The sequence below is a fragment of the Schistocerca cancellata genome, chromosome 7 (genome assembly GCF_023864275.1).
Source record: "Schistocerca cancellata isolate TAMUIC-IGC-003103 chromosome 7, iqSchCanc2.1, whole genome shotgun sequence".
In the NCBI taxonomy this organism is placed as follows: domain Eukaryota; kingdom Metazoa; phylum Arthropoda; class Insecta; order Orthoptera; family Acrididae; genus Schistocerca; species Schistocerca cancellata.
In genome coordinates, this window is record NC_064632.1 from 125110139 (window position 1) to 125136119 (window position 25981).

Sequence of the window (25981 nt, forward strand, 5' to 3'; positions counted from 1 at the left end):
TTTCATTTGGTAAGTCACATCATCTTTGTTTTTAGATATATTTTTCCCACGTGGAATGTTTCCCTCTATTATATCCATATCATTAATGTCTTTTATAGTATTTTTGCTATGCCAGTGTGTATTCCAATGTCACAACTTAATCATGAGGGCTTCAGTTTTTATGTAAGAATCTTCAATGGAATGCCAACACATCACAAACATTCATGTGAAAATGTTGTTGATTTCCTTCTGCATATTACATCACAGTGAAGCAACTCATACATGTTCAGCATACACAGCCGAGTGTGTTGAAAAAAGAACATCCCACAGTCTGCAGTGAATAATTTATCATACAGCAAATAATTTACAGTACACTTTAAACACTAAAAGATTGTAACCGAAGCACATATTCTCAAGTAAAAGTGATGGCACAGATTCTTCAGTCATCAACAGAGTTATCTATAAAATAATAACACTCGATGTAAAGAAAAAACTGAAACTCAGAAAAGAATACAAAAATTATTTCTCTATTTTTACTAATACACAATGCTATTAGAGCACACCATATTTTTCAATTACCATACCTTTTATTTCTAAATTTAATTTCTGAGCTACAAAATTATATACCTTTAAATTAGAAACATGAACTGTGCTTTAAGTGTTGATGACTCTTTCTCTTGCTATTTAAAGTAATTCTTTTTCAGATTACCATTCTTCAAGATCATTGTTCCAACAGTTGATACTGTACGTTATCAGTTTCTTGTTTCAGTACTCCTTTCAAACAGTTATCCCGGACTCCTAGTTGGACCTGTAGGAACAGGTAATACCACTTTGTATTTGGTTTGGACATAAAATAACATTATATTAAACTGAATGTCATTCTCTTAACAGACCTTTTATGGGAAGTCTAGTAATTATTAATATGTTGATAAATATATGTTATGTTGTTTATTCCTTCTTTTCTGTTTAGGAAAAACATCTACTGCACAAACTGTCCTTGATTCATTGGATCGTTTAAAATTTTCGTTGCTTGTTCTGAACATGTCAGCACAGGTATGAACAAAATATTCATTAATATATTGTTAGAAACTTTTTGTTTATGTATTACTGATGTACAGCTGTAATTTATAGAGAATGTATTCATATAATTATTGTTGAAAAGTTTCCAGCAACATTTTATACTGCTTATCTCTCGGTGAAAATTTAGTTCCATTAGGGATTATAGGGCATGAGTTTGCACTGACACAGTTCAGAATTTGTGGTTTCATGAGCCAAATAATAGGTGAAATTCATCTACTTGTTTGTCAAATCATGTCCAACCAGAAGAAACATTGTCAATTTAGTTCTTTTATTCTTGATAAATGTTACTCTTTATGGGACCTCATAAATCAGCCTTATAGAGTTGTAAAAGGGCAGCTGAAATGTCACATAAGTGCAATTCATTCTATGCTTAACCATAGGAATCAGGCATTGAGAGATGACTTTTCAGTAACTTTTCAGATTGTATTATACTTTTCCACTCATCATTATCAAATTTCTTATCCTTATAACACTATTTGTCCCATGGAAACATCTTTTTGATTATAATCACAAGTTTGGATATTTCTACCCTGCCAGGTATGTTCAGTTTATATAGCTATCATCAAATAGTATTTTCCGAATCAGGTTGTTTTGGTTAAATGAGTTCTGAAATCAGTTGTTTGTCATATCTTTTCCTGTGTGACAATCCTTTTCATTAACCAAGGGACACTCTGGGTTGAAAAATTGACAATATTATAAAAAGCATGGGTTGCTACTCACTGTATAGATGATATGTTGAGTTTCAGATGGGCACAGCGAGAAGACTGTTCTACATTTAGCTTTTGGGCAAAGCCTTCTTCAAAAAGAAACACACACACAGAATGTTCACTCGTTATGTCTGCCGGGGGGCCTCATCCGAGATATGGAGGCGGCCTTGCGTTGCATGGGTTCTGAGGCAATCCTCAGTTTGTACAGGTGGCTAGCGAAAGTGGTGAAGACTGCTGGCCTTGCCCATAGGATGCAAACAGAGCTCGCAATTTCCAGCATCGTTCTCAGAGTTGATTGGGGTCCTTTGATAATCTTGTGGTGTTGCAGTTCTTCTTGTTATGTCTGGCTTGCTACAAAATGGGAAGAGGAATTCCACCTTATGCAAGACACTTTTTTTTCTGTTTTGCGTCACCCAGACATGTGTCAGCACATTTTGTGCTATCTTCAGTGGGTTATTTTTTATTTTCTAACTCTAAAATTGTTGTTATATATTAACATTTAGCAAAACTTTTGGTACATAATATTTGCAATTGTAAATGAATAATTGTTGTAAAATATTATACATCATTTGTTCATACAGGTAGTTCTCCGTTGAGGTACTTAGCAATGACCTGATGCACTATGTAACTATTCCTTTTTTATTTTATTTTTATTTTAGTTTTAATTTCATACTTGCTCTTAAACTTTCTTTTAATCTTTATTGAAGTGCTGCCATGGCAGCCACGTTTTCAATTCACTTTATAGAGTAATATCTCAGTACAGAAGCACAGTCAGTTTTTCAGTGACTGCTAAAGAAAATCTTGATACAGAAATCTCATTCACCTCATCATGTTTCAGTGTGTGTTTCAAATATATCTTTTGATCCTAATATTATGATTATATTCCTTCAGGGTTATCTGTTATTCATGCAATAAGACAGGACGTTTGACAAATAACAAAGTCACTTTTTTTCTTGGGATTTTATTTGCGCAGTCATGCCGTTTTTTGCGTAAAAATGAAAGATGGTACCAGGCTGTTATGTGAACCATCACAGCTGACATCAGTCATGGCAATGAAATGTTGTGTATGTATCAGTCTGTTGTATGAAATCGGCACAGTGGGATGGGTCATTGTGGAGACGCAACAAAATGGTACAAAGCAGCTATCATGTTTGGATGTGCCCAGTACCACACCATCAGTGAAGTTGCCCAACTTTTTGGTGTTGTAATGTGGATGGTCCAAAATGTTTATGAGGAGTAATGTATCTCTTAAAGCTTATAATGTGGTGAACAGTGATTGTAAAAAGGTGCTAACCAGCAGGGACAGGAGACAAGTGCCACTCATTGTCAAAGACGGTTGGTTTCAACTACAGGAATTGGTGATGTCAGTTAATGCAGCCCATATAAACTAGTTCTGAGCTCTCATTGTGAAGGGAATTGTGTGCAGTGGATATTTTAAGTTACTTATCTCACAAAAGATCATTACTCACAGCAGAGTGCAAAACTGCATTGTCAAAATGGGCCAAACAACACCAAAAATGGTCAGTAGTTGATTGGAGGCATGTAATGTGGTCTGGCAACTGGTGATTTTATTTCTTTTAAAGTGATGTAAAGTATGAAATACATTGGTAAGTCAATGAATTGTACTTGTATCTAATTATGTCCACAGGTGATTCTCTGAGATTTTGGGAGTGTTTGTTGGTCATAACTCTGGACCACTCATTCAGGTTACTGTAAACATTCTTGGTGAGCACATCTTGCCATTTCTTCTACATGTTCATGTTGATTATGCGGCAGATATGTTATGTTCTGAGATGACAACAGCCTCATTCACAGCACTACAAACTTACAGTCGCAGTTTGATGAACATTCAGACACTATATCACACCTGAGTTGGCCCACTAAATCACCCAGTATTAATCCCAATGAAAATGTGTGAGCTCATTTGAAACATTGGTTGAAACATCCTAATCCACATACCCAAAATGCAGTAACACTAAGGGATCTAATCATCAATGAGGAGCTCCAGCTGGGTATGTCATACCTGAAGAAACTTATGTACCTTTTTCTTGCGAGATTGTGATCATTATCGAGGCTGAAGGTGTTGTTCCACTAAGTTAGTGTGAGTTCTTGTGGGAGTGACTAATTTTTTGCCTGGTGTACTTAAGTGCTCTAAAGATTTCTCACTATTGCATGCACTCATTTGTAAATAGCCAGCCTGTAATCATATGTAATTCATAAAGATAGGTCCTGTAGCTTCACTTGTCCTTCATCATTATATATCTTTGTGATTTAAGGAACACAGAAATAACTTACTAAAATAATTATTTTCTGATGTAAACTGAAATATGTTTGATGTTGGCATGTAGTGTGCAGACATAATTATAGACTCCACAAATTCATTAGACCACCAATGTAATTTACACTTTACATCACTTGAAACAAGTAAAATCACTGCTTGTCAGACCACACTACATGCCAGCATCAATATTGAATAACAATACACTCCAATATATTTATTTACATTTGTGATTAGTACAGTTTCTGTATAAGGTATGGTAGATGATACACTTCTTTATAGCATATGATAACAATTGTATGAAGAATGGCTTTAAATTCTCCAAAGAGTAACTTTTTTATAGTGGAGTGCATGTGCCCTGTTTTGTGTGCTGATAGGAGTGAAGCTTTTGGTCTACTGAGGGACGTACCCTCAATTTTAGGTGATGACAAAACAATAAAATGAAAATGGTTGACTTTTGTGTGGCATGAAAACTCCTGCCCAGTTTACTTGGATGGAGATTCTGATGTTTATTTATTTATTTATAATTTTTTTTTTCTAGTGGCTGGCTCATCCTATTAGATCCCTAGTCAACCTGCCTTCTTACTGAATGCCATGGTTTTATCAATAAATTCTTCTAACATGCAACAGTGGTATGACTAGATCTACTGGAACTGTTTGCGACTTCTCCTGTTACTGGGGCTATCATTATATGGCCTTTGCTTTTTGGTTTAACAGAGTACTCCACATTCAGCAGTACCATGTTCTTTGAAAGAGTGCTGATGACCATACTGTTGAGTCTTCAACAATTTTAAATTCATCTACCCATCCTTCCACCTATCCATCTGCACTTCTTTGCAGTCTGAAATATTCACCTTTAATGTGTATAATTTTGTCAGTCTGCTTCAAATTATTATTATTATTATTATTACTTGTGAATAAGCCCATGAAAACTACACAAAGTACATATAGATGAGAATTTGACTTCAGCTGTACCCATACTTCTTTCATGCTCTTTCTGTGAGCTTCCTTTGTCTCTTCAGATCATGTTGATCCACACTTTTTCGATGGCTTTTTCTTCATGGGTAACAGGCCGTCCTGATTTTTGGATCTGAAGATGTTGCAGGTTTGGATATCTTCTGAAGTAATTCCTGCCAATTTCAGATCAGTTTTGATCTCTCCAGACCATTTCATTATTTCCGTTTTGGCTTCGCTCCTGTTGTCAAAAAACTGACTCTTTGTTTTGTAAGTCTGTCTGTGTTCTCTCTTTTAATGTGTCCATAGAAGGATCTTAACTTGTGTTTTCTTATGTCACTTTCGATATTTGTGTATTGTTTGATTTCCTCATTGCTTCTGGATCAGTATTGTTCATCTACATGTTTGTGACCTAGAATTTTTCTGACAATTTTGCATTCCTTTTTCTCGTTAATTTCTTTTTTTATTATTATTCCTGTTTTTCAGACAACATCTCAAAATGTGCAAGATACCATTGAGGGCCGAGTGGAAAAAAGGACAAAAGACATCTATGTACCTGTTGGAGGTAAAAGACACTGGTATTACAGAGTTAAGGAAGAAACGATATGGCTCACAGCATGAGAATATAATAAACATTCTCTAATTTGAAGTATACATATCGCATTTATTTCTCCCTTTTTTATGCCATTTTAAGCAATGTTGTTTCTCATTATTAATGGTAAGTTTAACTTTCTGCATTCTCTTTCGCGTCACATTTCTTTCTGACTTTATAATACAAAAGTCAAGCAATATTAGAAAATTTCACATGTCTGAGCTTAATATCATACAGCTAAAAGTGCTTCCATGAGTATTTATGGAATTGATGGGATAGCCAACCAATGAATAATGTTTTATCTAACCAAAAGAATGCAAAAAGTTGTACTTATAATTCAAGCAATTTAAACAAGAGAGATTCTCCTGACAGGAGAAATTACTTATGGGACAGCATAGGGCTCTACCTTAGGTCCACTATTGTTCTTCATGTATATTAATGACCTTCCATCTAATATACAAAAAGCAGAATTATTTCTTGTTGTGGATGACATTATTATTGTAATCAGTTAAAATATTTGTATAACAACTGAAGAAATGGTAAATAATGTTCTTGACAGTATTCTTGATTGTTTTCTGTAGACAGTCTCACTCCCAGTTACAAAGAGACAAAACATATTTGGTTCTGTACATCTAAAGGTACTACACCAATGATAAGTATAACACATGATGAAGAAAGAATGACCAGGGTGCAAACTTTAAAATTTTGGTTGCCCATATTGATGGGAATTAAAATTGGAAAAATTATGTTTTGGAACTTGCAAAACAACTTAATTCAGCCACATTTGCAACATTTTCATTTTGAATCATTGCAAACCTGGAGGAACAACAAATCAGGGAGGTGAAATATTTTTCTTATTTTTGTTCAGTAATGTCATAGGGTCCGCAGCTTGTGGTCTCGCGATAGCGTTCTTGCTTCCTGAGCATGGGGTCCCAGTTTCGATTCCTGGCAGGATCAGGGATTTTCACCTGCCCTGAGATGACAGGGTGTTGTGTTTCATCTTCATCATAATCATTCACTCCATTATGGTCGGAGGAAGACACCAGCAAACCACCTCCATTAGGACCTTGCCTAGTACAGCATCATTCCCTACGCCCTGTCATGAAGCATGTGACTACATTTCCAATGTCATATGGAATAATGTTCTGGGATAAGTCATCTTTAAGAAAGTCAGTCTTCATTGCCCAAAAACAGGCTGTAAGAACAATATGTGCTGTTCACACTCAGTCATATTGTAGACACCTGCTTAAGGAGTTAGGCATTTTGACTAATGTTTCGCACTGTATGTATTCCCTTATGAAGTTTCATGTAAATAATCCAGTGCTGTAACCAAAATTCTTGACCATTTATTAAGTGATATAAAATGTCTAACAGGCAGCAAAGTTTTGAAAACAAACTGAAACAGTTTCTCCTTGATAACAAATTCTGTTCCATAGAACACTTTCTATTTTTATAACGTATAGAAGGTGATGGGTAAGAATTAGGAACTCACATGTATAAAATAAAAAGCAAATTAAGTGGCCATTGTGTAGCCTTATTTACAAGTGAATATGTAATGCGAGTGTAAAACAAGTCGTTCCACATCATTAAGATTAATTGTGCAACGGATCCATGAAACATGAAACTAACTGACTACCTGGCAATATGGAAGGAAGATTCTGGCTACATAATTTAGAAGTCAAGGAGAACACTCACCAAGTAACTGAGCTCTTGAGTTGTTGACAGGCACATATAAAAGAAAATGAAAATTTGCTCACTGTGGTTGTCTCCCAGCAGGCAGAGTGTAAGAGCACTGGTAGAGTGTGTGTGTGTGTGTGTGTGTGTGTGTGCGCGTGTGCTCTAGCTAACAAAATATTTCTTCCAAAAGCTAACAAGTTTTAATTCTCTTTTTTTGTGCCTGTCAATGACTCAATACTTTTGCTATGTGGTGAGCAGGTATCCTTCCTTTTCTGCAGTCCATACTTTGTTAGAAGCTGTGTTTTGAGGTTCACTCCTGACACTTCCCACACTGTGAAAATGTTACACTTTTAGTCAAATTTCTAATAAATGGTTAGTTCTCTGTTCCTTTTAATGTAAACAATTAATTTCTCATTTTATTAGAAGCTTCGTTCACATTTCATGCAAAATATACAGTTAAAGTGCCAAAGAATACAATTGTACATTTCATCTTAGATTTTTCAATGTTCAATGAATACAAAATTTATTCATAAATATTAAATCTGTAGATCTGCAAATAAGAACTTTGTCATTATACTTAAACTGCTACAGTAATGTATTTAGTTTAGTGTAAAATGAGATGAATTTGATACAGTAACTTGGTTTTGATATGTCACTGATTTAAGGGATCCATTCTAAATGAACTGGTTTTTTAGTTTTTATTTATCATGTTCTATATATTTCATCACGAAGTGCAGCTTTCAGGGTTGTGAAAATACAGGAGTTATACATTATCAAAGAAAGCAGTTATTAAACACTGCATTGTAACTATCATTAATTTACTGTAGATTGTTTGTTATTACATGTGCTAAACATAACACAGTAAAAAAATTAAAGGAGAACCACAACATTGGAGTAGAGGCATCTGTTTTCTTCAGTTATGCTAATTAGCTGATATTAATCTCCTGCTGTAAGCTTTTTGCCAGTATCTACATGATCATGTCCATAGTGATATTGATCATAGTGCATCAGTTATTAGAAGAAAATCTTATTAGGAACCACACAATAGCTGCAGTCGGTGAATCTTAAACATGACTCTTCAATTACCATAATTATGAATTGTGGGGCACCACCTGCATAAAATCCATAATTTGTTGCTTGCTTTAACAACAGAGAACTATGTACAATGAATATTTCTACTTGTTATATAACTAATATGAATCTTCCTCCTTGAATCAAGATCTCAGAATATTTGCCATAAGAGTGCCAAAATACATCTGTTTTTAATGTCCTTTTAAACTTACTAATGGCACTTTGTGTGTGTATGTGTGAATGGGAGTTTGTTAAGTGTTAGCTGTAGAACAAGGACATCTGCTCTGAACCCAAGACTAGAAGGCAAATTTTACAGGAAGTTATTTTTCTTTTTGTGTTGTGTTTGTGTGAATTACAGATGAACTGAAACTGCCTTTTATTATTGGTATTGAATACTTTCACGGAAATGTGCTGGGAAATTAGTTTAAGGTTTCCCTGATTTTTGAAGAGGCCTGTACAACACATGTTGTTATCTGCTCTGTATTCTTAATAATTTGTGTTACTCAATATATTTCATTTCTCTTTAACATGCTATCTGTGTATGCACATTAAATTTTTGCTGTATGCTTTTATTTTTAGGCAAAATAATGATAACATTTATGGATGACCTCAATATGCCTGCAAAAGAAGAGTATGGCTCACAGCCTCCTCTTGAGCTAATTCGTCAGTGGATAGATTATGGCTTTTGGTATGATCGACAAAAACAAAAAAAGAAGTACATCAAGGTAACTGCTACTTAATAAATTTGTGTGTGTGTGTGTGTGTGTGTGTGTGTGTGTGTGTATGTGGGCGCACGCGTGAGACAGAGAGGGAGAGGGAGGGGGAGGGAGGGAGGGAGAGAGAGAGAGAGAGAGAGAGAGAGAGAGAGAGAGATTATTACCCCATGGAAAGTACAAGTATATGGGCTGAGCTTGGCAAATTTGTGCAATGTTACTGTTGTTTTGTTGCAGTATGCCTACTAGGTCTAGTAATAAAGGAAACAAATTTCCTATATGATTTCACAATAACTGTGAATAATTTTCTGTATAAAACTGTCTAGATTACTTAATAAATTTATTCTTTGTTCCGTTTTGGCTACCGCCATTATCAGATATGTGCAATTAAGATTAAAGGAACCTAAAGAGCTACAGACATTTACATAACATGAAGCACAAAAGATTGAAAGTTAAAAAATATTTATAGAAGTTCACTCACCAAAAACTTAGAACTTGCAAAACAAGGTTCAGCATAAGTATTGTAACCTATACCTACTCGGGACATTACTAACACCTTGGCTTACAAAATCATAAAAAAGCTATCAGTTGTAGCTGCAAGGTGGTGCTTGTATGGGTTGACATTGCTTTCAAATTTTAGAATTTTTCTTTCACATTTATAAAAAGACAGATCATCTGTAAATTACAAACATTCAGATTCAAATAATAAAAAAAATATTCAAACAAGTATAGTTGCATACTCATATAATTATCCTTTTCAGCTGGTGGCAATTAATCTTTGTTGAGTTCATCTAAATTTAACTAAGTATTCACTTAATGTGTGATAATATCTGTACAACAGCCATATGAATTTTGTATCAGATACATTTTGCATTAGCATGATCTTGTGATTATAAAAGTATTTCTATCTGTTATTATTACATCTGTCCAATAAATGTAAAACTATGCCCCATGAAATAAAATGTACAAGGGAGGATGACCTCAGGCATGTCCAATTGATTCGGCTTGTATTTGGCTGGTCACTTGTGAACACGTAAGATATTTTGGCTTAGTAACCTCCCCAACAGTTTGTGAAGTGTAATTAACTCAAAACTAATAGGTAATTCCAAACTGAGCAATTATCATCATAATATATAGTGTCCCCAAACAAATATTGTCCTAGAAATCTAGGAATGAAACTTTTATGACTGCTGCTTAGGGACCCAAAAGGTAATACTGTTCAGGTTAAGCCTTACTGATATAATTACCTTGTTAATCCTCCTATTCACACCAGTTCCAGTACTGTGGGGGGGAACAACTGCAGAACGCATTTGGGAATCAAGCACAGGTTATCTTCTTCCCAACCAGTTGCCTTGGACACTGTGGCACTGACACTGTCATTGAACAGTGTTTACCTTGTGTGTGTGTAAGTGGCAGTCATAAAAGTTTCTCTCCTCTATTTCTAATAAAATATGCATTTGTGATGATGAAAAACACTCAGTTTTCAACTATCTCTTGAGTCTGTCAAATCGGAGACTATTGCACGTTATGAACTTTAGGAGTGGTTTCCTAAAAAGTGGGGATATTTTGGCTCTGTACTGCCCTCTCCACTTTAAGAGCAATCAACTTAAAATTGACAGGATCAATAGGTAATTAAAAACTGAGCATTTTTTGTGAAGGGGGGTACTGAAAAAAAAATCTTAGAGGCTCTCATTTTAGGTGGTACACAAGCCAAATTGGTTGGTCGTGTGTGAGGCCTTTCCCTTGTTAACCAAACAATTTAATACAGTATGTAAAATAGTAAAGCAGGTTATAAAGATTAAAATCATCTGTTTATTAAATTAAAATATTTTTGACAGCAGTTCCAACTTGCCTGGTGGCCAGAATCTGCAGTTTTGTATGATTTTGTGAGCCAAGGTTTTATTTGATGCCTAGAGTAGGTATATAGTTTTATGACTGACATTGAACATTTCTTTGTAAGTTCTAAGCTTTTGGTGGGAGAACTTTAATAAATATATCTTAAGTTTTAATTGTTAGTATTTTGTGATTTTATGTAACAAATGCCTGGGTCTTTATTTTCCGTTAATCGTAATTTCAGATATCTGATGAAGACCAGCTGATATGGCATAGTAAAGAAACTTATTAAGGAATTTAGATGGCTTTATTCATAAAATTACCATCTTTATATTGTAGGATCATGAATATAAATCTCTATGATTTCCAATGTATGGCTCTTAAGTCTGCCACTAGAACTTGTTTTGCAAATGCCTCAATATTTCTACGTAGTTACCAGTTTTGATTTGGCTCTCAGGCACAACGACATTTCAGCAGCAGCACCAATAAATAAGGTCATACATAGAAGGCCACAGCTTGGCTCACTCTAAGGGGCTCTGGACACATTACTGTCATCTGACTGTGAGCAACTCCATCTCACATGCATGGCTTTCAAAGAAGACTGTTGCAGTGTGATACCAGCAATCGCTACTTGTCCGTAGTAACCAGCAGTCACCTCTTGATGACACTGAGCAACTACCTTGAAAAAATACTGTGGAATTCACAAAATGTGATCCAGGAGCAGATCCGGGAGCCATATATTGAGCAGATCTGAGGGAAACCCTGAAGAGTCAAATCCTCTCTGAACTTAGTTATTCATTGGGTTACACCTGACTAACATTAGAGTTGTAAAAAGAGTGAAGACAGTAAGACCTAAGGCAACACATATGATATGTAAACATATAACCAAATGAAAATGGGTATAGCTTACTGAAACTGCTTATGGCTGAAATAAGAAAGAAAAAATGGTACTGGTTGTGTCAGAGAGAAAGCAAAGGTAGATAAATTGCTTCTGTGAGGATACAGAATTTGAGTGAGTTAATTTCCAAAATTTTATCGTAAACATTTAGAGTTGCAAAATTGTCTGCACACATTGTGTAGACAAGCAGTCTTGTTATAGTTCTGATTATGAAGCAAAGTAGTCCCAGGCTATGTTATTTGTATGCAGATGATATCCTGCACATGTTCAAATTTTTGGTTTGTGTTTTACTACTGTATTTGTTTGAAGTATTTCTTAGGCAGCATGTGGTGTATGGAGTTCGTCAGCAGCTGCAGCATGGAGCTACCAGCACCATACATAGTGCCAATGAGGGCCTCAGAGCACTCTATTACATGAAAAATGGTGGAGGAGCCAATTAAAAATGCCAAGAAATACGTAAAACGAGAATTTATATAAAACTTTTGGTTTCAGTGTGAGGTTAGTTTTGGCTCAAGTCAGACAAATGGAATAAAAGTTAATCATTGTTTGAAAAAGGTGGAAATTATTCCACTCAAACAATAATAGAAAATAAACTAATGTATACAATTAAAGGAGAGCAATTGTGGGACTGGTGCCACCTTTCACTATTCACTTGCAGGTCCTGAGATGGATTACATAAACAATTCATATCTTCCATGCCTATAGGAAAAGCCTGTAGTTAAAATATTATTTGCATGATTTTGGTGCCACCTGCTGTCACATGGCTACATGCTGAAAAGTGAATCTGTAAAAATCCAAGGAATGTAATAAAGAAAGGTGTAGGAATTCAAAATGGACAAATATTACACTGTTTTTGAAAATTCAGAAAGAAGAAAAGTCTTATTGAAAAGCAAACATGCATCACTTTGATTATGAATCTGCTCTTTGCTATCCAGAATTTGTTCGCCACCTTTCACATGGTGACTGTGGCAGGGAAGATTGAATCTGCAAAAAGTTAAGAGATTTGGACTATGTTGCTATGCACTTTAAGTGCTACAGACAGTAATCAAGATTGAGCAACTGTACAACTTAAAAAGAATTGAAGACTTCATGAGCATTTTAAATTTATTACAAAACTGAACACTGGACTAAGCACTTCCTATCTAAAATGATTTAACAGGCTATTTAAAAGTGATATTTATATTAAAGTACCAAGATTTAGTGATGCATGAGTTATATGCATAATATTTAAAACTGATGTCGAGTCAGCATTGATCAGAGGTCAGTTTACTTAATGTTTCAAGGCGATGTCATATGCTTTGTAATTGAAACTTCAAACAGTTTTAAAATACCCTGGTGTCCAAAATTAAAGCTATAAACTTTTATTTCCCCATATTGTGTCTAATTCATGATGTACTTGTAGAGACTGTCAACCAGATGTTCATACAATCTTGCTCTGCATGGAAGATGGCATTCTGGTCAATGGACAGCCATGCCAATGATGTCATCAGGGCACCTATGAAACAAGATAGTGTTTGCCGGGTGGTCCCACATCCACAATTGCTGTGTACACAGTCACAGATGGTGAAGTCTGTCACAGAGAAGATACCTACCAGAGTCTGCAGTGGAGGGCCATAGAAAGAACAGCAGCAGTACATTCACAAGCTGATGTGGCTGATGGCTTAGCGTGAATCGTTCTGTTGTTCCTTGGATGTTGCAACAGTTTATAGAGACCGAAACTGTATCTCAAAGACCAGGGCAGGGCTGACCACGTGCAACTTCACAAGAGAGTACCATCATTTGGCTGTAAGGGCACGACAGTACTGCCTTAGTAATGCACGGCATCTGGCATGTGAGCTTGCAGCTTCCACTGAACGTGTTGTATCAATGTAAACGTTATGCAGAAGGCTTCAGCAGAGTGGCCTTTAGTGTCTGGAGACCTGCTGTATGTCTACCTCTGACACATCTTTTTAGAAGGGAACGTCTAGAGTGGAGTGATCAACATGCCACCTGGGTGGTTGATCAATGGCCCAATGTTGTTTTCACAGATGAGTTCCAATTTAGTCTCAAGAGTAATTCTTGATGGATTCATATCTAGAGGGAATGTGATACACCATTTCAAGATTATGGAAAGAGACCAATATTGAGGAGGATTCCTAATGGTATGGACAGGGATTATGTTTACCATTCAAACACCTCTTGATGAAATTGTACCGTTGAATCAGGAATGTTTAACTGCTGTCAGGTATTGTGATGAGATCTTGGGACCTTACGTGCAGTTGCTGTGGGCCCAGACTTGATATACGATAATGCCCAACCTCAGAGAGCACAGGTGGTTGATGTTTTCTTGGAAATGGAAGATATTGTACACATGGCATTGTCTGCTCGCTCTCCTGATTTTAATCCCATTGAGTATGTATGGGATGCACTAGGTAGATGGCTTCCATCATGTCAGCATCCACCAACCACTTTCCAAGACTACGAGCTGCTCTGCAGGAAGAATAGGTGTTACTGCCTCAACATGAGACTGATGACACCATCCGCAGCATCCCTCCACATTGTCAGGCTTGTATTGTTGCCAGGGCAGGTCACACCCAATAATGAGCACAATAACCAGTTGTCAGACTGTGTGTGCCAATCCGTTAAGTTGAAGAAAAAAAAAAAAAAGTAAAACGTTTTTGTCTACTGTTATGCATATCGCAGTTGTGTATGTTCTTAATTCTTTGCATTGTTTTTACTTTACTATCACATGTTTACACTGTTTTGTGGCAAAATAAAAGCATCTTTGCAAAATTTCTGTATGTTGCTTTAATTCTGGACACCAGTGTAATTAATAACACATTCACAGATACGTAAGAGTATATTTATCATAGCAACAGTACCACACAAGAGGAGACATTTAACAGCAAGAGCAAACAATAATAATTATTGTCCTGGAATAATTAATGGTCGGTATTAAATACAAAGAAGATTTTTGGGGAACTGAATGTAATTTTGAGTGATCAATAAGCAGAAGTTGATAGTTGGCAACAAATTTAGGAGCAGATTGGAATCCATATCATCCCCTTGTGCACAGCAATTGTTGAATATAGACAGTGGAGAAAAGAGTTTTCTTTTCTTTTCTTTTTTTTTCTCTTTTTCTTTTTTTTCCCTTTTCTTTTTCTTTCTTTTTTTTCAGCAGATCTAGATTTACACCATTATGTAGACATCTTCATTGCATATAACAACAGATGACATTAATCCAAAGTGTCATGTAACAAAAGATATTGATTGGTATAGGGCATACAGAAGTGTAACATAACCTGAAACCATTGGTTACATAGTTGAACAGGATGTAAGCAATGGCTTCGGTTTTCACTACGTGGTCAAAAGTATCCGGGCACCTGGCTGAAAATGACTTACAAGCTTGTGGCGCCCTCCATCGGTAATGCTGGAATTCAGTATGGTGTTGGCACACTTTTAGCCTTGATAACAGCTTGCACTCTCACAGGCATATGTTCAGTCTGATGCTGGAAGGTTTCTTGGGGAATGTCAACACATTCTTCATTGGTGCTGCACTGAGGAGAGTTATCGATGTCGGTCGGTGAGGCCTGGCATGAAGTTGGCATTCCAAAACATTTCAAAGGTGTTCTACAGGATTCAGGTCAGGACTCTGTGCAGGCCAGTCCATTACAGGAATGTTATTGTCATGTCACAACTTTGCCACAGGCCGTGCATTATGAACAGTTGCTCGATCATGTTGAAAGATGCAATTGTCATTCCCGAATTGCTCTTCAACTGTGGGAAGCAAAAAGGTGCTTAAAACATCAATTTAAGCCCATGCTGTGATAGCGCCATGCAAAACTAAAAGCCCCCTCCATGAAAAACTTGACCACATCATAACACCAGTGCCTCTGTATTTTACAGTTGGCACTACGTACATTGGCAAATGATGTTCACCGGGCATTCACCATGTACCCACACACTGCCATTGGATCGCCACTTTGTGTAGTGTGAAAAGTCACTCCATATGTTTTTCCACTGTTCAGTCGTCCAATGTTTTCACACCTTACATGAACCAAGGCGTCATTTGGCATTTACTGGCATGACGTGTGTGGCTTATGAGCAACCGCTTGACCATGAAATCCAAGTTTTCTCACCTCACACCTAACTGTCTTAGTACTTACAGTGGATCCTGGTGCAGTTTGGAATTTCTTTGTGATGGTCTGGACAGATGACTCCCTATTATACACGTTATGACCCTCTTCAACTTGCAGTGGTCTCTGTCAGTCAACAGAGGAGGTTGGCCTGTACACTTTTGTGCTGTTTCTATTTCACTATCACATGGGAAACAGTGGACCTAGGGATGTTTAGGAATGTGGAAATCTCATGTACAGACGTAGGACACAAGTGACACCCAATCACCTGACCACGTTCGAAGTCCTGGAGTTCCGCGGAGCACCCCATTCTACTCTCTCACGATGTCTAATGACTACTGAGGTCGCTGATATAGAGTACCTGGCAATAGGTGGCAACACAATGCACAGAATATGAAAAATGTATGTTTTTGGGGGTGTCTGGATACTTTTGATCAGATAGTGTATGTTAGAGTTATGTACGCTTTATAGCAACCAATATTGTTTGGTATGTTACAGTTTGGACAAACATCACCTACTGTCATATGCAATGATGATGACTATGTAATCTAGATCTGCTGGAAGAATAGTTTGAGACAGCATGATAGAGAACACATTGAGTGTGCTACAACTAGAAGCCAACCTCAGGGAAGATCAGTTTGGATTCCGTAGAAATACTGGAACACGTGAGGCAATACTGACCTTACGACTTACCTTAGAAGAAAGATTAAGGAAAGGCAAATGTACGTTTCTAGCATTTGTAGACTTAGAGAAAGCTTTTGACAATGTTGACTGGAGTACTCTCTTTCAAATTCTAAAGGTGGCAGGGGTAAAATACAGGGAGTGAAAGGCTATTTACAATTTGTACAGAAACCAGATGGCAGTTGTAAGAGTCGAGGGACATGAAAGGGAAGCAGTGGTTGGGAAGGGAGTAAGACAGGATTGTAGCCTCTCCCCGATGTTATTCAATCTGTATATTGAGCAAGCAGTAAAGGAAACAAAAGAAAAATTCGGAGTAAGTATTAAAATCCATGGAGAAGAAATAAAAACTTTGAGGTTCGCGGATGACATTGTAATTCTGTCAGAGACAGCAAAGGACTTGGAAGAGCAGTTGAATGGAATGGACAGTGTCTTGAAAGGAGGATATAAGATGAACATCAACAAAAGCAAAACGAGGATAATGGAATGTAGTCGAATTAAATCGGGTGACGCTGAGGGAATTAGATTAGGAAATGAGACACTTAAAGTAGTAAAGGAGTTTTGCTATTTGGGGAGCAAAATAACTGATGATGGTCGAAGTAGAGAGGATATAAAATGTAGACTGGCAATGGCAAGGAAAGCGTTTCTGAAGAAGAGAAATTTGTTAACATCGAGTATAGATTTAAGTGTCAGGAAGTCGTTTCTGAAAGTATTTGTATGGAGTGTAGCCATGTATGGAAGTGAAACATGGACGATAAATAGTTTGGACAAGAAGAGAATAGAAGCTTTTGAAATGTGATGCTACAGAAGAATGCTAAAGATTAGATGGGTAGATCACATAACTAATGAGGAAGTATTGAGTAGGATTGGGGAGAAGAGAAGTTTGTGGCACAACTTGACCAGAAGAAGGGATCGGTTGGTAGGACATGTTCTGAGGCATCAAGGGATCACCAATTTAGTATTGGAGGGCAGCGTGGAGGGTAAAAATCGTAGAGGGAGACCAAGAGATGAATACACTAAGCAGATTCAGAAGGATGTAGGTTGCAGTAGGTACTGGGAGATGAAGCAGCTTGCACAGGATAGAGTAGCATGGAGAGCTGCATCAAACCAGTCTCAGGACTGAAGACCACAACAACAACAACATATAATTTAGCAGTGTTCTGTTCTCATTCATTTCCCTTAAGACCTGTTCATTACTTTTTCTATCTACCCAGCTTGTTTTCATCGTTCTTCTCAATATCCACATTTCCATTGCTTCCAGTCTCTTTTTCCCTGCTTTTTCCAGAGTCCACACTTCACATCCGTATGTTAAGACACTCCAGACAAATGTTTTGGCGAACTTTTTCCTACTCTCTAGGCTTATATAATTGTCTGTTAGTAAATTCCTTGTATTTTGGAAAGCTTGTTTTGCCAAGGCTATTCTTCTCTTTATATCTGCGATACATTTATTGTCTTCAGTGATTGTGCTGCCCAAATAATAGAAGTTCTCAACCTGCTCTAGAACATCATCTTCTAGTTTAATATTAACTTTACCATTTTCTTTTGTCTTCCCTACTACCTTAGTTTTTGTTTTCTTCTTATTTATTTTTAGATTAAATTCTCTTAGGATTTTGGCAAATTTTAGCAACATAAATACCATTTCCTTTACTGAGTCAGCAAGTACTACTATATCATCTGCAAAACAGATACAGTGTTTTCATTCCCCATTAATTTTAATTTCTTTGGTTATTCTTTTCAATTTTTCAATAGTTTTTTCAATAAATAAGTTGAACAGATATGGTGATGAAGGGCATCCTTGCCTTACTCCCCTCCTTATTTTTGCTTTCTTCTTCACACCATTCACTTCTATTTCTGCTTCCTGCCTTTTATAGAGGTTCCAGACTAATCTTCTGTCCCTCCAATCAAGATTTATTTCCTTTATTGTTCAGAATAACAATTTCCAATTAACCATGTCAAATGCTTTTGTAAATCTATAAAGCTCAAGTAGGGTTTCGTATTAACTCCAATTCGTCTTTCTAATACCATCCTCAGAGCTAGTATTGCCTCTCTAGTTCCTTTTGTGGATCTGAAACCAAATTGGTCTTCTCCTAGGTTTGCCTCAATTTTCTTTTTTATTCGATTTTTTATTATTTTTAACATTAATTTTGGAAGTGTGGGATAGTAAGGAGATAGGTTTTATTTTTTTTATTTTTGGGATTATTACTGTTTTGCCATTAAGCAAATCTGTAGGTAGTTCTTTTCCATTTTCATAGTACCCTTTAATATTTAATAACTTGATATAAGTACTCTTTTGTTGATTCTCCAATTTCCTTCAGTATTTCTGCTGGGATGTTATCTGTGGCTGTCACTTTGCCACTACTTAGATCATTCAAGGCACTGTTGAATTCCTCTTTAGATATGGGTGGCCTTATCGTGTCGATAAGCCCAAACTTGCCATTCTGTAATCCTTTGTTATCTTCATCAGTTGATGCATTGAAATCCCCAATTATAATAAGATTGTCCCTTTCTTTAACCAGTTTCATAAAGTCATCAATTTGCCCATATACTTACTGGTGCTAGTTTCCTTAATCCTACTAGTTCTTTAGGGGCTACTTCTATGGTCTCTGAATCCTTCCCATCCTTCCCTGTTACCTATCAGGTTATCAGCCAATTCTTTCATGTCTGCAGCTACTTACTTTTCCTTAAGTTTTTCTCCAAACCGTCTATGTTGGTTAGTTATTTTATATTTCTTACTTACTACGTCTACGTCCTCATCCTTGCTATTGTTGTTGATAAGTAAGCTGCAATTACATACAAATCCATGGGTTGTGCTTCAGTTTTAATCATCATTATCCTATCACTGCAGTGGTGTGTGTTCAACATGTTGTTCTTCCATTTTCCTCTCAAAACTATAGCGACGCCATTTCTTCCTGTTCGAGCTCTACCATTGTGAATGATCATCCCCTGACATAAAATCAGAGTTACTGCCCCATCTCATTTCACAGATTCCTAATATGTCCAGCTGTGACTTTTCCCTCAGCATCTTAACCTCCTCTAGTTTCCCAGCTTTTAATAGGGTTCTTACATTCCATGTTCCACTTCTCATCTGTTTTTTTTTCCTTTACTCCTTACAGCCTTGCCCAAGACATTGACCTCTGGAGATCTGAATGGGGGAATTGAAACTACAGAAAATTTTGAATTGGACATAGCCATGTTTCTATTTGGGAATCCTGTATGGGATCGTTAATGCAGTAGTTTCCTGTTCCCTTCTGCATCCTCCTGCTGTTGACCATGTTAATGGTTCCTCCGCCTTTAGTGACAATTTATCATCCCTGGCACAAGGGAGTGCCCCTTCCTTCCCTGCTCATCTGTCCCTTACTGGCCATTGGCACTTGGTAAGGTTGGTGTCCTTATACTGGGAGCCATTCGGTCAACAGCGATGTGTTAGAAAAGAAAATGAGAATGAAAGACACCATCAGGCCTTGCAACCTAATACCATCGGGGTCGAAGCAACAAGAGTTGACCAAGAGAGGCTGACAGGAAAGAAGAATAATACCTACATACATAAATTGAAGTCCCCAGCTTGCTTCTGTCTGTATGTTCAGGCCAATCTCAGGAACTGCTGGAAGGATTTTGATACGATTCGTACTAATAAGTAGGCTGAACTGTGAGAAAGGTTTATAATTTACCAGCTAAAAAATGCTCCTGTCGGAAGGCAAAAAATTGTGAATATGTTCCTCTTTAAAAGACGTTGACAGAAAAGTTGGGAACAATTTGCCTCAGTCCTTGTTCCGCCTCACTCAACAAACATTTCGGCACGCAAACATATCCGTGCTCTTTTAACACATCATTTTAAATCCCTTTACCTACTCTGTCTTTGTAGTTAAGCCTTCATACTCTGCATCCCTCTTTCACTACTACAAGCTGTATGTGTCTCTCTCCCACATTTCCATTTTCTCCCATTTTCTCTCCAATGTGTTCAAAATTTCGGTCAAAAGTGCATGTGCTCTGCACCTGCATGTTTAAAGTTCACCAATCTGGGAGGGTCCAGACCCCCCAAGCCCATGTATGATCTACACTATTTGTATTGTTCATTTCCTCTGTCTACTCTCTCATTTGCTCCCACTGCTTCTATTTTCATCCATCTCTCTTTCTTTATTGCTGGCACTCTCATTCACAGACCATCAATATCTCCTGTCTCTTTGGCTGCAACTGCTATTGTCTTCGTCCATCTCTCTTTCTCTTTCACTGACACTTTCTCCAACCATCACTGTCTCCTCTCTCTTTCTTTCCCACTCCCACTGTCTCCTCTCTCTTCCACCATCACAGGCTCTTTGCCATTCTCTTTCAGCACTAAAATGTGTGAATAAGTTTACCTGTTACAATTGTTGGTGAGGAAGGCAGAATGAACATTGAGGCAACGGATCTCTACTCTTTTGTCAGAGTCTTTAAAAGAGGAACATACTTGCCTTTTTTGTGCTCCAACTGTAGTACTTTTGCACTAGCTCCCTCTTTTCCCAGATACAGCAATGTGTACTGCTTATATAAAATGAATTCTATGGGTCAGTAAAGTTTTGACAGTCTATTTATACACTTTGATATGTTTATATACTTTGGCACATGTAAACAAAAATAATGATGAAGCTTCCTGACAGATTAAAACTGTGTGCTGGACTGAGACTTGAACTCGGGACCTTTGCCTTTCGCGGACAAGTGCTCTACAAACTGAGCTACCCAAGCATGACTCACGACTCATCCTCACAGCTTCAATTCTGCCAGTACCTCGTCTCCTACCTTCCAAACTTCACAGAAGCTCTTCTGCGAACCATGCAGAACTAGCACTCCTGGAACAAAGGATATTGTGGAGACATGGCTTAGCCACAGCCTGGAGGATGTTTCCAGAATGAGATTTTCACTCTGCAGTGGAGTGTGCGCTGACAGTCTATTTATATACTTTGGCGCATGTAAACAAAAATAATGATGCATAATGTAAGGTTCACACAAAGTTGTTTGCTTTGGATTTTTTCTTTACACTTTGCTCATTGGTCACAGTTCATCAGAACACCCAGCTCATGATTTGTATCTAAAATGAGTAAAAGTATTATTAGAAATATTTTACTGAGCTTGAAGCCTTTCCAGATATATATAATTTTTGGCAGTCATTTTAGATTCTTTTCAGGCATGGTAAGACCCTTTTTAGTCAATTTTTTGTCACTGCAGTACCGTTTTGTGCATATTTGTATAGGATTGAAGTTTAAAAAGACACTGACTGAAAAGAGTGGTATCAGCTGTCTCATTCTACCTTACTCATCACCTTTAAAATTTTTCTCAAAAATTTTTCCATGCAAAAATATTTGCACTTTTTACGTTGAAAGAGCAGTGGCAGTGGGAAAGAGACAGAGAAGTAATAAATAGTGGAAGATAGCAGACAGTGGTTGTGTTATACAAAGAGCAAAGGAGACAATTCAGTGTGAGAGAAAGAGAGGGGCACAGTGACGGCGCAGCATAGTTGACAGTGACAGAATAGTGCTAAAGAAAGAATGTAGGAGACACTGCCATTGGGAGAGGAATAAAGAGAAGGAGAAAGTGAAAGTGGATGAGAACCAGTGATCATGAGAGACATAGTCTATGACAGTGACAAGAGCAAGAGAGAGATTGTGACAGTGAGAAGAGACAGGAGCAGTGGGAACGAATGTATGAGATAATAACAGCAAGAGGGAGACAGTGATAGTGAGAGGAAACAATAGTACAGGAGAGAATGAAGAACACTATGGCTGTTAGTCAGGAGACAGCATCAGTTAGAGAGACACAAAGAGATGAAGGCAATGAGTTGGGCTGAAAGAATGAGTGAGAATGGGCAAGTGGAAATGGATGGTTGTGAGTGACTTAACAGTGATCGACTAGTGAGTGTGTGTGAGTTACAGTTAGGGGAGTCTGTGAGAATGACAGGTGAAATGTATGTTAAAAAGAATGTGAATGTGTTTGCATGCCTAAATTTTTGGGAACATTTTTAAAGGTGTTGAGCCAGGTAGAATGAAACATCTGAACCCCACTTTTCAATGAGAATCTCATAAACAGGAGCATATTCACCTTTTCTGTGCTCTGATATTTTCTCCTGGTGATAATATGGTTGGATCTGTATAATTTTCTTATAATGGCTGGCTTGACCATAATATAAATAGTCAAGCTCATTCTTAGTTTGCCATGCACAATGAATTAAAGAGTAGACTGCATGTATGAGTAGTTAGTCAGTCCCTTTTGTAGTCTGGTTCTGTATTGAACAGAAGTTACTATTTGTATTACCCTCCATAGGCTTTTCATAGTGGAGTGTTAGAACCATTTGTAGAGTGTTAGAACCATTCATTAGGGCCTAAGAGGATGAAGCTGGTGGTGTCCATTCTGTAGTATTCATGGACACCTCTATACTCTGGCCCACCACTGATGTACTCCCACCAGGGAGGGATTCTGGGGTGGGGTATGAGAAGGATATCATGCTTTGGAGACTGCATTCTTTCCTTCTTTCTGTCTAACATTCATAATTTTTTCTCACCTAAGCAGTTGCATTCTGTTGTGCCTCTATACATATTCAAACATTCCACCAAGTGAACCCTTCTACTTTCCGGTATATTCAGAACCTGTTTTCACATGCCTGCCTGACTAGAAGTGATACCCTGGTGGAGATGGTTTTTATAGTTTTGCAGAGAAAAGAACTTAACATTTTTCTAGGAACCAAACATGAATTAAATATTTTATGTAATAGTGAAAAATCACATAAATTCTACTGAAATTTCAGTGTAACTTTCTGTTGTAATAAGTGGAACATTGTCGTATGATCGCTAGAAGGTCAATAAAACTTTTTGTTGCAGTAAGTAGAAGAGTGTAGTGCAGTCATTGGAAAGTCACAAGAACCCTTTGTCGTACTAAATAGAAGATTATGATATGATCATTGGAATGTCAGTAGTACCTTTCTCCATAAAAAGGAGAAGACAATAGTCAGTCAGATGTGCCAGGTCCCTAAAGTAGATCCTAGTTTGCATATACATGAAGTTTCAATTATAAACAAAAGAAAATGACAAGGGCAGAACTAATGGCATTAAAACTCTTATGGCCTTTTCAGTTTGAAAGAAAAATAAGGATAATAGTAATAAAGAATAATGATACAAAAAAGGATATACACACCTTATGTAGTTCATAAACTAGTAGTTTTCAAAAGCAAACCAGTAATCATTGGAACATTTTGAGTGGGCTAATAATTAATTAATGAGAAGAAAAAGCAACAATTATTAACACTAATGTATTTCTTATATAGTTGGTAAAAAAAGATTCCTCTTGTGTTGTTTCATAAGTGAATTAGGTGGCTTAGGAAATAGAAACGTGCTTCCTTGTGAATATGGGTCTGCATGTACTTGGGTACAGAATTAAGGTGAATTAATTTCTGAAATTTTATCACAAACATTGGTGTTAACAAAACTTTCTGTATGCTTATCATCTGTAGATGAGCATGCTTGTATAGAAGAAGTTTTTCTATAGTTCTAATAATAATTAAATGAAAGCAAAGTAATTCCAAAAGATATTATTTGTATGTAGGTGATGTACGTTTGCAAGTATTTGTTTTCAAACAACGCGAAGTCCAGGATGGAATGTAACAATATTATGAGAAGGGAAGTTGCAACTCACCATGTAGTAGAGATGCTGAGTTGCAGATAGGCACAACAAAAAGACTCTCAGAATTATAGCTTTTGGCCATTAAGGCCTTTGTCAACAGTAGACACACATATGCACACGCATGCACACTCACGCAAATGCAACTCATACACGTGACTGCAATGTCAGACAACTGAAACCACAGTGGTTTCAGTTGCCTGAGACTGCAGTTGTGTGTGTGTGTGTGTGTATTCCATTTGCATGTGTGTGTGTGTGTGTGTGTGTGTGTGTGTGTGTGTTTTGACAAAGGCCTTAATGGTCAAAAGCTATAATTGTGAGAGTCTTTTTGTTGCAAGTATTTATTTTGTATTTTATTATTTATTTGAGGGCTCTTTGAGCAGTGTGCAGGGCTGAAGTTCAACACCATACACCCCAACGTCACAGCAGATGCCGCTTGGAGGTATCAACACTGTATGGAGTGCCAGGAAGGACCTCAGAGTACTCTGTTATAAGAAAAACCATGGAGGAGCCACATAACAAAAAAATGGCTCTGAGCACTATGCGACTTAACTTCTGAGGTCATCAGTCACCTAGAACTTAGAACTAATTAAACCTAACTAACCTAAGGACATCACACACATCCATGCCCGAGGCAGGATTCGAACCTGCGACTGGAGTGGTCGCTCGGCTCCGGACTGTAGCGCCTAGAACCAGAGCAGAATTGCTTCAGCATTGAAACTTCCTTGCAGATTAAAACTGTGTGCCAGACCGAGACTCGAACTCGGGACCTTTGCCTTTTGCGGCCAAGTGCTCTACTAACTGAGCTACCCAAGCATGACTCACAACCTGTCCTCACAGCTTCAATTCTGCCAGTACCTCATCTCCTAACTTTCAAACTTCACAGAAGCTCTTCTGCGAACCATGCAGACCTAGCACTCCTGAAAGAAAGGATATTGCAGAGACATGGCTTAGCCACAGCTTGGGGGGATGCTCCCAGAATGAGATTTTCACTCTGCATCTCAGTTGGTAGAGCGAAAGGCAAAGGTCCTGAGTTTGAGTCTCGGTCCGGCACACAGTTTTAATCTGCCAGGAAGTTTCATATCAGCCTACACTCCACTGCAGAGTGAAAATCTCATTCTGGAAACATCCCCCAGGCTGTGGCTAAGCCATGTCTCTGCAGTATCCTTTCTTCCAGGAGTGCTAGTTCTGCATGGTTTGCAGAAGAGCTTCTGTGAAGTTTGGAAGGTAGGAGACAAGGTACTGGCAGAATTGAAGCTGTGAGGATGGGTCATGAGTCGTGCTTGGTTAGCTCAGTTGGTAGTGCACTTGCCCGCATAAGGCAAAGGTCCCAAGTTCAAGTCTCGGTCCAGCACACAGTTTTAATCTGCCAGGAAGTTTCATATCAGGCTCGCTCTGCTGCAGAGTGAAAATCTCATTCTTCTTTGGCATTATTGAACAGAAGGTGAACACTTTCTGAAAAGGACAGTTGCACTTGATGAAACCTCTATATGAGATTTTTTAGGCAAACTGAAGTCTCAGTCATCACAGTGAAAAAGTTGTGACTCTCCACGCCCAAAAAAATTCTGCCGTCTTCAGTTAAGGGTGAAACTGATGATGATCTTTGTGTATGGCACCAGGGGGCATCTGTAAGAGGCACATACTAGAAGCTGTTCTGCAAAATGTTTTGCACCCGAAAATTTGTCAAAGAAGGCCTGACGTACTTTCAGCATGTGATCTCATTTTCCACGATAACTGATAACCACATATTGCCCTACCAGTGAGA

At 37.5% G+C, this 25981-nt stretch overlaps 1 protein-coding gene across 1 annotated transcript in view; it reads left to right on the forward strand.

Moving 5' to 3' along the window:
• Window positions 1-25981, forward strand: part of LOC126092664 (dynein axonemal heavy chain 2) — a 994477-nt gene that overhangs the window by 565790 nt on the left and 402706 nt on the right. The window contains exons 50-53 of the mRNA XM_049908386.1: window positions 684-799; window positions 950-1032; window positions 5485-5563; window positions 8918-9063. Coding sequence (XP_049764343.1) covers window positions 684-799; window positions 950-1032; window positions 5485-5563; window positions 8918-9063 — 424 coding nt within the window. The remainder of the gene's footprint in view (window positions 1-683; window positions 800-949; window positions 1033-5484; window positions 5564-8917; window positions 9064-25981) is intronic.